The following is a 12,552-nucleotide window of genomic DNA, read 5'->3' on the forward strand; positions in this document are numbered from 1 at the left end:
CTGCCAAACACTGGCGCCATCCTACCACCAGAGGCAAGGTGGGGTTCAGTGACTTGCCCAAGGACACTTCGACAGATGGACGGGGAAGGTGGGAATCGAACCCGCAATCTTATGATTGGAGGTCACAGCCGTCTATGGTGCAGTGATTGACCCCACAAGATAGCACAAGGATTAAATGTGCTAAACTAATCTCATAGCAGCTTGAAGTATTTATCAATTCAAATAAATTCCTTTATGCATTTGACCCATTTATTTTTTGGCAAAAATTGTTCAAAAATGCAATGCATTGTGGTCTATATTTGCTAATCCAGTGAGCATTGATGCACACTGGTTTTTTGCAGAGACTTCTGGGAAATTTCTAAGCCACTCGATTTTGGAATTGTAGATTCGGACAGCACTGCAAAATGACGAACGCACTATATAGTGATTAGTGAAGGAATTCTGACACAACCATGATGTTGTTACTCTTTGAGGGAAATTATGAAGTTGTGCGTCCTTCCCCTTCATTTCCTGTCACCTAACTAACCTGTACGCAGCCGTGGCAGTTCCACATCACAACATGCCACATGGAGGTTTCCCTTGCATTCCTGCTGACGTAATGCTGTCCACGTCAAGCGGTTCTACTGCCTGTTCCCGAGGAGGATTGCCAGAGCCGCTTCTCTTCATTTCCCTTGCCTTTGAGGAGGGTTGTCGGGCCGCTCTTCTTCATGTCCCTTGCCTTTGAGGAGGGTTGTCGGGCCGCTCTTCTTCATTTCCCTTGCCTTTGAGGAGGGTTGTCGGGCCGCTCTTCTTCATTTCCCTTGCCTTTGAAGAGGGTTGTCGGGCCGCTCTTCTTCATTTCCCTTGCCTTTGAGGAGGGTTGTCGGGCCGCTCTTCTTCATTTCCCTTGCCTTTGAGGAGGGTTGTCGGGCCGCTCTTCTTCATTTCCCTTGCCTTTGAGGAGGGTTGTCGGGCCGCTCTTCATCATGTCCTTTGCCTTTGAGGAGGGTTGTCGGGCCGCTCTTCTTCATGTCCCTTGCCTTTGAGGAGGGTTGTCGGGCCGCTTTTCTTCATGTCCCTTGCCTTTGAGGAGGGTTTTCGGGCCGCTTCTCTTCACTTCCCTTGCCTTTGAGGAGGGTTGTCGGGCCGCTCTTCTTCATTTCCCTTGCCTTTGAGGAAGGTTGTCGGGCTGCTCTTCATCATGTCCCTTGCCTTTGAGGAGGGTTGTCGGGCCGCTCTTCTTCATGTCCCTTGCCTTTGAGGAGGGTTGTCGGGCCGCTTCTCTTCACTTCCCTTGCCTTTGAGGAGGGTTGTCGGGCCGCTCTTCTTCATTTCCCTTGCCTTTGAGGAGGGTTGTCGGGCCGCTCTTCATCATGTCCCTTGCCTTTGAGGAGGGTTGTCGGGCCGCTCTTCTTCATGGCCCTTGCCTTTGAGGAGGGTTGTCGGGCCGCTTCTCTTCACTTCCCTTGCCTTTGAGGAGGGTTGTCGGGCCGCTTTTCTTCATGTCCCTTGCCTTTGAGGAGGGTTGTCGGGTGGCTTCTCTTCACTTCCCTTGCCTTTGAGGAGGGTTGTCAGGCCGCTCTTCTTCATGTCCCGTACCTTTGAGGAGGGTTGTCGGGCCACTCCTCTTCACATTTCCCTGTTGGCAGCTCACAGCTCATGATCTGTTCAGCTCGTTCTTCACCTCTGTGGATTCAGGAGACACAAAAAAGCAGAACTTTTGCAAGAATAGTCTTAGACTCCAGATAAACCCTTCTACCAGTCGGTTGCACCAAAATATTTTGACAAACAACAGTGGAGTCCAGCTAATGGACATTTGGTTGACTTTTTACGCCAACCCTCGCTCAGTTTAGCGACTGAACTTCAGCTAATCGTCTAAGAAAAGGAAAATCAGTCTGTTTTCTGCTTCCGTCTCTGTGGATTACCAGCATTTAGCGGACAAGCTTTTCCACTTTGATGTCATCCCCCCTCTCTCTCGTCACCTTTTCCATTCTGTCCGGTTACTCATCTTTCCTTCCTCGTGTCTCCATTTCGGCCTCCTCTTCCTCCTTTTCCCGCCTTCCGTCAGTGGAGGTCCAGCTCCAAGTTCATATTGGTCATTATATCCCCATAGAGAGAGATTCACCTCCGCTAAGAGCTCATCTCTCTCTGTCTTTCTCTGGTCCAGCTTCGGTTTGATTGTTATTAGTCCTGAGAGAACAATGATAACCACCTGACTCTGTCTCTGTCTCCACTTTTGGCTTCTCTGTGTCTTTTCTCCTTCACGTCTTCCTCTTTGTACATTCAAAAAATGTTTATATTTTTAACTTCCTGCTCCGTCTAAGTTACATTAATGAACAAAACCTCCTCTGTTTTTGAATCGCACGTCTGAATCTTAGTCAACTGTTGACATTTTGTTCATGCAAACTAAAACAATCACCTCCACACAAACTCCAGAAAACATTTAAATAAATAAAAAAACATTTTCTCAAAATAAGACTTTTCTATTTACTTGAACAGAAAAAAATTAAGTTTGAGGAAAGATTTGCCGGCAGATTATTTACACCAGGACACAACAGTGTTTATCAGTCGCAGACTAGACCAAAGAACCGTCTAAAGCTAAGTACACACTGGGTATTTGACGCCAATGGTCAGCCAATGGAGTTCACACTGGACAAGCAGGGAGGGGCTACTTCTTCTTGTTCTTTTTCCACTGTCCATTCTCCGCCACTTACAGTTGGAAGAGGCTTGGTGCAAAATGTCAAAGTGGGGCAAATCTCACAAATCGGGCGCCAAACGGACACAGTTCCTTTCTAGCGTCCTTGCAATGGCGAATATGGATCTCCATCATGTCAGGAGAGCGGCCTTGGTTTATCTCGGTTTAAAAAACAAACGTTGTCAAGCTCGTCATCGTGTTTGGGTTTACCAAATTCAAGTCCCTGATTGGTCAAACTTTGACCTGGTTTTAGTGGCAACAATGGACGTGGCGTGTTTTACATGTAGAGCCCAAGAATTGCATAGCTACAGGTGAACGCAACGCGTATTTGTGCGCATTTGCAAAGAGTTCTCATTGAAACTGGCTGCTTGAACGGGCCTTTCAGAGGGAGGTTGGAACGTAGTTCCAGGACACTGGGGACAAGATTGTAGTGTCACATCCCTCTTCAGGGAGGGGGGAGAAAATGGAGTAACAACAAGAAAAATTTATAACCAGGGGGTTTAAGTTCACAGTTCAATTTTATTTATATAGCCCAAAATCACAAGAACAGTCATCTCAATGGGCTTCGTACCGGAAATTGTAAAATAAACGTAAGATCCTAAGGATCATGAATGCATAGAATTCAATGGGAAAGTTCTAAACTGAAATAACTAAACAGACTAAATTGGACATCCCTGCCCTTAGACCCCCCTTCGCGGTAAGGAAAAACTCCTAAAAAAAAAAAAAAAGGATTCCAGAAATAAAGAAGAAACCGTAGGGGTGTCCACATGAAGGAGGGATCCTCCCCCAGGATGGACAGGGGATTTACCAGAACCCATAGAGTAGAATTAACTTATCTACTTCTACAACTGCATATTTAAAGTCCAACAGACGAGCTTCATCCAGAAGAAGTTGGGGGGACGGCCGGGGCACGAGACGAGCCGGAGGCAGAATCCACAGCCAGGTGTAAGAGCAGAGACGAGGTACACGGTCAGGTACAGGAGCACGGATGAGCCAACTGGAGTCTGGAAGCACTCCCACTCCCCAGGAGGGGAGAAGGAAAGAGGGACAGTACATGAATCGCACTGCACCAAACAGAGCCATGGAGAACTAAATGATAAGTTATGATCAAGAATAGAGGAGAGAGGAAGGGTAGAAGTAGATGAGAATAGAGGACAGAACCCCAGTGCACCATACTTCCCCCAGCGTCAAACTTTAAGTTCAGATGTTTATTAAGGTGGCAGGTGGCAGAAACCAGAGGGAAGTGAAGAACAAAACAAAACAACAAAGGATGACTTGATGTTGGAAAATAATAAACCGAAATGATTAGGCTTCATAGTAGACAAATGAGTGACAGGAATACAGTCACCAAAACAACACCTAGAGTTTAGATTTCTTAACCACGCTGCGGCACGCCGCCTGAATCGTGCTGCTGCCAAACCTTGGTGCCACGCCCGCAGCTCAAATTGCGCCGCAGGACCTCAGATTGCTTCTGCACCATTGACTCTACATTGAATCGCACGTCTGCACCAATCGCATTCCGTCGTGAACACAGCGTAAGGATGAAAGACTCTTCTGGGACAGGAGTGGGAGTCCGATTACCGGATGTGGGAGTCAGATTACTGTGAGCAGGATGGCATGGGAGTAAAAATCCACTCCTGCGTCATCTTCTACCCACCACTAAATATTTGCTAAATAGCGGTTGTTATGGCTTTAATTGTCCACCAGAGGTCACCGTTGCGGAAACCTTGAAGCTTTGAGCCTTGAAGCTGTTAGCAAAGCTTCAGCTTCACGAAGCTTCACTCACTCACCACTAAATATTTACCAATGTACGTTTTCATTTTTTTTTTACTTTGGGGGCAGGAAAAATCCTTTTAAAAAACTGAAAGAAACCCAGATTCTGTCCTTTGTGTCAGACAGATTCATTTTAGTCGTTATGGAGCCTTTCTCCTTTGGCTTCTCTTTTCCCTCCCTCTTTCATTCAGTCAGGGTTTCTCAGTGTAATGAGATTACATGGGATTATAAAAGTCCATCTGCCTGTAATCCACACCACTCAATCCTATTTTCCTGCTTAAACACACACGTTTCTAATTCTCTTTGCTCTGATCCTCACTCTGTTCTTCTGAAGACCCTCCTCTTCTTCACTTCACCTCCTCTTTTTTTGGTCACTTCTTCATGTTTGATGGAGCGTTGGATGGAGGTCAGGGAAGGGGGCTCATGCGACCGAGCCGCCGCCAGAGCTCGCATGTGAGCCGCGGCCGGAGCGAGGAGGAGGAGGAGGAGGAGGAGGAGGAGGAGGAGGAATTCCCCGCCTGAGAGAGGAGCAGCTCCGGAGAAAGTTTGGGAAAGAGATCCGCTCAACACATCAATGGAAGCGCTCCCCCCACCAATCACATGCGGAGGGCTGCTCCGATTGGCCCCGCGCGCTGTCCGTCTCGCGCAGAGGGGCGGGGCTTGAGCGGGGTCTGACCTGGAGTCTGATCCAGTCTCGTTTTACGCACAGACCGGACAGTCCGCGCGCGGATCTGCAGCGCGGGGCCCGATTCTGCGCGGAAAGCGGGACGAGTGGAAGACGGGCGGAAACCCAGCCGGAAGGAAGGAAGGAAAGAGAGGAGGAAGCGGAAAAGTCACAGTAAAGAGAGTTCTGCGGGAAAAGTGCGCGCGCGCTCTCTCTCCATCCCACATGTCGCTCCCCGGATCCCCGCCGCTCCTGTCGCCGGGCTCGGGCGCCCCGACCCCGGTGGGGCTTTACCGCTCCGCCCCGGAGGGGCTCCACACCTCCGCCGCCTCCACCGGCACCTCCAGCCCGGCGCACGGAAACTCCCACGCGCTCTCTCCGTCCCCGCGGCTCTCCGGCGGCATGCTCAGCGCCTTCCTGCCGTCGCTGGGGAACGGCGGCGGCGGGGCCGCGCTGGGACCCCTCGGCGGGCTGGGCTCCCTGACCCCCGGCCCCCCCAGCCTGGTGCACGCGCCGTCCGGCGCGGGGCTGGGCAGCGAGTGCAAGCTGGTGGAGGTGCACGGCGTGAAGGTGGCCAGCTTCAGCGTGGACGGCCAGGAGCTGATCTGCCTGCCGCAGGTGTTCGACCTCTTCCTGAAGCACCTGGTGGGGGGGCTGCACACCGTCTACACCAAGCTGAAGCGGCTGGACATCACGCCGGTGGTGTGCACCGTGGAGCAGGTGCGCGTGCTGCGCGGGCTCGGCGCCATCCAGCCAGGCGTCAACCGCTGCAAGCTGATCTCCAGGAAGGACTTCGAGACGCTGTACCAGGACTGCACGAGCGCCAGGTGAGCCCCCCCCCCCCCCCCCCCCAGAAACCCCGCAGATCGGGAAAAGTTTTGGGTCCCGCAAACTTTTACTTCTGTTGCGTTCAAGGCAGAATTTGCTGTTAAGGTCACTTTTTGCGCAAACGTGGTGCGTTCATGGTATTTGTTGTGGAGTTTGATGGATGAAAACAGCCAAAGCAAGGGGACAGAGGCTGGATGCAGAGTCATAGCTCACGTTCAGCTGGAGCCGTGGTGCGTTCACGGCCCTTTGTTTTATCAAAGTTTGGTTGATGGAAACGTTGTTTGCGCATGATCAGGACCTGGAAATTGGAGGTGATGCGGATCCGCATCCAGCCTCCGTCACCGCTCACCTTAAGGTACGAGCGTGGTGCGTTCACTGACTGGCTAAAATAAGCGCAGTGTTTGCCCATGAGCTGCACCTCAAGGTGAGAGAGGTTGGAGGTGCAGGCGTGCTGCGTTCACGGCCCCTTCTTTGGAGTTTGGGTAATGGAAAAAGCGTTTGTGCATATTTAGGACGTTTCCACCGGGTAGTGAGAAGCGAGGGACGATGGTAATCTGCGCGTGCGTGTGGTGCAGTCCAAACATTTTCCGTTTAACTTAAATTATTTCTTCTATAAGTGGGAAAAAACAAACAAACTAAAAAAACCATCAAACTTTATTTTTGTGAAAAATAAAAACAAACTTCCTAAAAACGAACGTTTCCTGGAGAAGACAGGAAGTTCCTTTGATCTCAGAGCTCGGGGGCCCTCTGGTTCTTCTGGGTCATGCGAACGGGACAGGTGCCTTTGGACTATTCCTTATCAGCATGTTAGCAGTTGCAGTCGTTGACGTGCAGAACCTATTTTAGGACCCCCCCCCCCCCCCCCCCCCCCAAAAGAAAAGAAAACGAGATAACTGGAAGTGGCGGCGGGGGCTGAGTGGGGATGGAGCTCCAGCTTCCCTTCTTGTCCTCCGAATGGTGTCAGGAACCGAGGCCGGGTGGAGGTTCAGTTTTCAAATGAAGGCTTCCTTTGGAGTTCAGGACGATGCTCCTTGACCTTTGCCCTCTGCAGGACCAAAGACGGTGCAGAAGATCCCCCCCCCCCTCCACAGGTGTGTTTCTGCCCCCCCTTCTTGAAACCCACTCCCATTGGTACACGTCAGGGGTAATAAACGGCGGCGGGAGGGCTTTTGTGGCTGAACGCTCAGCGGACGCACCCCCCCCTTACACCTCTATAATGGTCAACTTCATTCACTGGGAAAAGAAAAGAGGAGAAATTAAAGGCACACACAGAGCGCCCCCTCCGGGGTTGTGCGCTCCTCGTCTTTGTGTTGTTGTTTTTTAGCCTCAGAGCGGACTCTCTGGTGGGTTCGGGGGCAGAGGAGTCGGTTTTACCGACGGCTTTGATGTCAGTCCTAAGCTGCCGATGGCCATAGAAACGTCTCACTTGGTCACTTTTGCAGAGTCTGGGAAAAGTTTATTCAAGTATGCGCCTCCTGTAGCATGTCCACCCGTGTTTGGACATGCACCAACCCGGCCGTCCTCTGCCGGCTGGGTTGGTGCAGATCCGAACCCCAAACCTCTCATTGGGTCGTCTCTCTGAAGACCTCCAGTGAGGAAATATGTATCCAGAAGCAAAACAAAGTTCAAAGGTCACGCTGCGTTCACACCGGGCATGCAATGCGCGGTGAAGAGCGGTGTTCACTCTGGACCGTCGCTACCCGATACTAGCTCACGTCCGCTGGAAAAGCGGAAAAAGTCTTGGTGCGAAATGTTGAAGCGGATCCCGGAAATCTGGCGAATGTTCCTTTCACAGCTCGATTCCGATAAATAAAAGACTTAGTGTCACAGAATTCCGGCGCAGTTTTCTTCCAGGGTTTGAAAGGGAAGCTACCCGGACGAGTCCCTGATTGGTCAAAGTTCAGCATCTCTTTAAAACGTGTGTAGCGAGGGGCGAAAGCCAAAAACATGGGTTTAAGTGCGTTTACGTTGATTTTTCGTTAAAAGTGATGACTTGAGCGCGAATCAACGTGGCTGGTATCTATGCGCGTTTACATACACTTTTGGATGGAAGTGGTCAACGCGCGGTGTGATCGTACATTTCAGCTCAACCTGGAGCCGCAGACGCTTCTGGATGGGAATCCGCCATTGTGGCGCCCGCTCAGGATCACTGGACAACCTTCTCCGGATTCCCCACGGTACCTGGTTTTCAGGAATGCTGCCGATCGTCCGGATCGGGTGTTTTCTGATCCGCAGTCGGGAGGACAGGGATCCTGGAGAACAGGCGGCTGGTGGAAGTCAGGGGGGCTTCGTGGTTCTGACCCAAAGGGTCAGCGAAACGTTTCAGACTTTCTGCTGAACATGGTCACATCAGAGGTTTTTCTGGTGAATCCGGACTGGAGGGAGCGTTTTGTGGTCCCTTGGAGGGCCGTGCTTGCAGTGGAGTCAGGCGGCGTGTTTGCCGCTTCGCCGTCACCTCGCCGTTTCGGGGAATCGATAGTGAGTGACAGCAGGGAGGGTGCTGATGTCGGAGGGTTATTCTGGGCTCTCCTTATCACCACAGGCTGTTACCCCCCCTCCCCCGCCAGGTTTGTTAAAGCGCCTCTGCACGTTCTCCGCCGTGTGGAACGCCGGGTTCTTCCAGCGGCGTGCGAGTGCGGTGGGTTGTTGTGCCTGGCGGCTGAGGCGGCGGTGGAGGAAGCACACAAACAGAGCTATCGGCTGTCGCCGGGGTTCTGGTTACATCTGCCGCTGGTGTTGTTTCAGGTGGCGTGCGTGTCTGCGGCGTGTGCGTCTCAGCACCGCTTTGTGCTGTTGGGTAATTGATAAAGGTTAAAGCGCCCAGCGGCCGGACCTGGGGTCAGTCCGCTGCCCGGGGGGGGGGGGGGGGGGGGGGGGGGGGGGGGGGCAGACGCGCCTCGTCTGCTCGCTTCACCAAATGTTTGGCTCCAAATAGTTTTTTTAATTTTTCTTCTGGACATTTAAAGAGATTGAAATGATTTTACCTTCTGAAAATCCATCGTCAGAATTCATCAGCAGAAGGAATTAGAATAAAAAAAAGATTCTAATTGTGATTTTCATAAAGCAAACTAAAATCATCGATTCATGTTCTTCACTCCAGGAAGAGAAAAAATGTACAAACATCTGTTAAAAGAAAAATCTGTCTTTTGAAAGAAAATTTCTGTTTCTGAACTTTAACGTCTTAAATGTTTGCAGGTTTTTCACAATAAAAGCCTGAGTTTTGTTGCTTTTTTCCCAGCAAAGTTCAGGTTTTCTGTTCAAGTTTAGCTTCACGTGTTTTGTTTGAAAACTTTCTTTACCAAGAAAGCAAAACAAATCAAACAAAAAGTCATTAAATACAATAAATCTGTTTCAGATTATTTCAAAAAACACAGATACCGTTTTTGTTAAGTTTCTTTGCAAAGAAAGCAAAACAAATCATTTTGGATAATTAAATTAAATCTATTCCAGATTGTTTCATAAGGCAAAAATATAGCAATTAGAACCTAATTTACTTTTCTGGTTCTTTGCAAACTAAGCCTGAATTTTTTTTCTTTTATTCTAGAAAATTCCAGATTTCATGGCGGAGTTTTGCTCAAATGTTTATTTTTACCCAAAATCAACAATGAATGTTGATCATAAAATGTTTGTTTCTTTGCAAAGAAATCAAATTCAATCAACCCCCCCCCCCCCATCTCTTCTGAATGTTATGTTGATTCCAGTGACTCTCAGGTTTCATGTCTGAGTTTAACCAAAATCAAGAAAATTCGATTGAGGTTGATTATAAAACAACAAAAACAGAGTTTATTTTTTAAAGCGTATTCGTAAAACATAAGTCAAGTTCCTTAAAAACATTACAATAACTTTATTTCAGATGGTTTCATACGGCAAAAAGTGACATAATTTAATCAGATCTTGATATTTTACTATAAACATATAAATAATAATAAAGTCATGTTTAATTGACCATTAGAATGCAATGAAAGATTTTTAAAGTATTCATTATTGGTTTTCTTAAACCATTTAAAACCAATTTTTATACTGTTATTACTTAAATTGCTTAAACTAAAAGAAAGACTAAATGTTTAATTTACAAAAAAGTCTGAAATATGACCAAAAAAAGCTGTTTTGATCCAGAAAAATACTTTAGAAAACTTTTACTTTTACTAAAAACAATAAAAAATCAATTTCTTGAATTGATTTTGTGTTTTTAAAATGTGTTTTTGAGCGTTTGTTGTTTTTTTTTTTTACAGTTAAGGCCTTTTCGGTGACGGTTTTACAGTGTAGACCCAAACCTTAGTCTGTAATCCCCAACAAAGGGGACTTTCTGAAATGTTTAAGGGAGGATTTTTACTGTCGGGGTCAGAATCCGCTGATGTAGTGAGAACGGCGGCGATGGCGTCGCCTCCTCGCAGGTTCTTCCCCGCCCGCCTTCAGTTCAGCGTTTAACTGGGTGTCTATCCGGCTGCGTGTTTGTGACTCTCGGGGGCCGGCCAGGCGGTTTCATGCTTCACTAAACCGTCCCGCCATCCGGCCGGGACGAGAGACAGAGGGAAGACATGCTCGCTCTCTCAGGATCACAGAGACGGAGGGAGAGGTGAAGATCAAAGCAAGAAATATGACCCTCTGTCACCATGGAAAAGAGCCGGTCCACTGTGTGTGTGTGTGTGTGTGGGGGGGGAGCATCACCAGTGTGTGTTGAGGAATAGATAATGTTTCACAAAGGCTGCAGATGCCAAAGAGAGGCTCGTTTAGTTTCTGTGAAACAAAAACTTCACAAAGAAAGAATATTTTCTTTTTTTCAAAAGAAGGGAAAAGAGAGAAAGGCCAGCGGAGAGAGGAGCACTTGTTCATTTTTAGTCAATGTTTAAGCTGTGATTTGTTCATTTTTCTGCTGTCAGTGGTTTGTTTTTATGCTAACAGTAGAATTAGTGGTTGACGGTTGTAAACCCTTCAAAATGCAACGACGAACATCCGCCACGAACAAGAAGGTCGGACGGATCACATTTGAGCCAAATATGCATCAGAGGCTGATGAATATTTAGATGGCACCCAAACGTCCACCCGTTTACCTTCCAAACCCGCTGAATCCCTTTCGCAGTCACGTGGTTGCTGGAGCCTATCCCGTATGCCGTTGAGTGAAGACGCGGCTCATCCTGGACAGGTCTGTCCCAAAATGTCAAATTCTTCGTTTTGTCTCCAGTCAGTCAAAATTTAGTTTCACGGGTCCAGAAACGGAGTGTTTTGAGACATCTTGGTGGAACGTTTGAGACGTCTTTGAGACTTTTTTGAGATGCCTTTGAGACACCTTTTGTGAAACATTTGAGACATCTTTGACATGTCGTTAAGACACTTTTAGGACATGTCGGAGACCCACTTGAAACATTTTTGACGGTCTTTCAGAGACTTTTGGGACACCTTTGAGATGTCTTTGAGACACCTTTGACAGGCCTTGAGAGGCCTTTTAAGACACTTTTGGGACATCTTTGAGACACCCTTGATACACTTTTGACGGCCTTTCAGGCACCTTTGGACACCTTTGAGAGTCTATGATGACACTAAACAAACTAGAAAATGGTGTCCATCTTTAAGACAGTCGAAGGCTCCTCCCTCCCTGTCAGAGCTTTGCTTCATCGTTTTCAGCTTCACACTGAAAGGTGGACGGAGGCTTTGGTCTTTACAAACTTTACATTCTGATGAAACTCTTCATTTTTTTTTAAAGCTCCTTTATATGTTGATGCGTTTTAAAGCTTCCCCTTTTGGCTCTGGAGGAGATTAAAAATGTCCCCCAGGAGGAAAGTTCTAGTGCTTCTCAGAGCTTTCAGGTGCTGAAAGCTTTTGACTGAATAAAACCGGAAATTCAGCGGCGAAACGCTGGAGAACCTGCAGATGTTTGGCGTGGAGGAGTCCGGGCTGATGGAGAGGAGCAGGAGATGAGAGATGAAGGAGGGACTCCGCGAAAACACGCTTTTCAACACGCCGGGCCTCCGAGCTGCACTTAGCAGATTGGTTTAGAAATCGCATTAGGGAGTGTCACAACAGCTTCTCCTCTCGTTCGCCAGGTAATCCCTCCCTCCCTCCCTCCCTCCCTCCTCCTCCACCTCCTCTCACTTCTTCCCGTCAGACTTTGAATCCCATTACGCCCAAACGTTCATCCATCCTCTTCCTCCTCCTCCATCCTTCCTTTCTTCAATCTTCTTGTCGTTTGGACTTGTTCCTCTGTTTGTTGTGGCAGCTTGTCAGATGTGTGTGCTAGGTGTGTGTGTGTGTGTGTGTGGGGGGGGGGGTTACAAAAGCGAGCGACAGATTTACAGTTCGCAGCGAACCCTGATCTCAAAGAAAAGACGGATGAAGGCGGTGAGGAGGAAGAGGAGGTCAGAGGCGAAAGAGGAGATGAAAGGGGAGCAGAGGGGGAGGAGCTTAGGGAGAGGGTAAGGAGAGGGCAGCGAGGGGCTTGACGGGTGATGGGTGTTTGAGCCCCCCCCCCACAGACAACGTGTTATTAATAAAAACAGGAAGAGGCCGTAATGATCATCCATCCCAGAACCTGAGAGAGTCTGTTTGTCAGTGTGTTATTACAGAAATAATTACAGCCGAAATCAATTAAGAACATGACAAGAGCACGTATGTGCGG

General features: G+C 48.6%; 1 protein-coding gene across 2 annotated transcripts in view; it reads left to right on the forward strand.

Moving 5' to 3' along the window:
- The first annotated feature begins 5,124 nt into the window (after positions 1–5,124).
- Positions 5,125–12,552, forward strand: part of LOC105356347 (dachshund homolog 2) — a 103,609-nt gene continuing 96,181 nt past the window's right edge. Inside the window, exon 1 of one of the 2 annotated variants that reach the window (XM_023965842.2) lies at positions 5,125–5,938. In XM_023965842.2, the coding sequence (XP_023821610.1) occupies positions 5,337–5,938 (602 nt within the window). In that variant the 5' untranslated portion in view covers positions 5,125–5,336. The remainder of the gene's footprint in view (positions 5,939–12,552) is intronic. The other variant, XM_023965843.2, reaches the window with a different exon arrangement.

This window comes from Oryzias latipes, chromosome 18 (assembly GCF_053564925.1).
Source record: "Oryzias latipes strain Hd-rR chromosome 18, Olatipes_Hd-rR_3.1".
NCBI lineage: Eukaryota > Metazoa > Chordata > Actinopteri > Beloniformes > Adrianichthyidae > Oryzias > Oryzias latipes.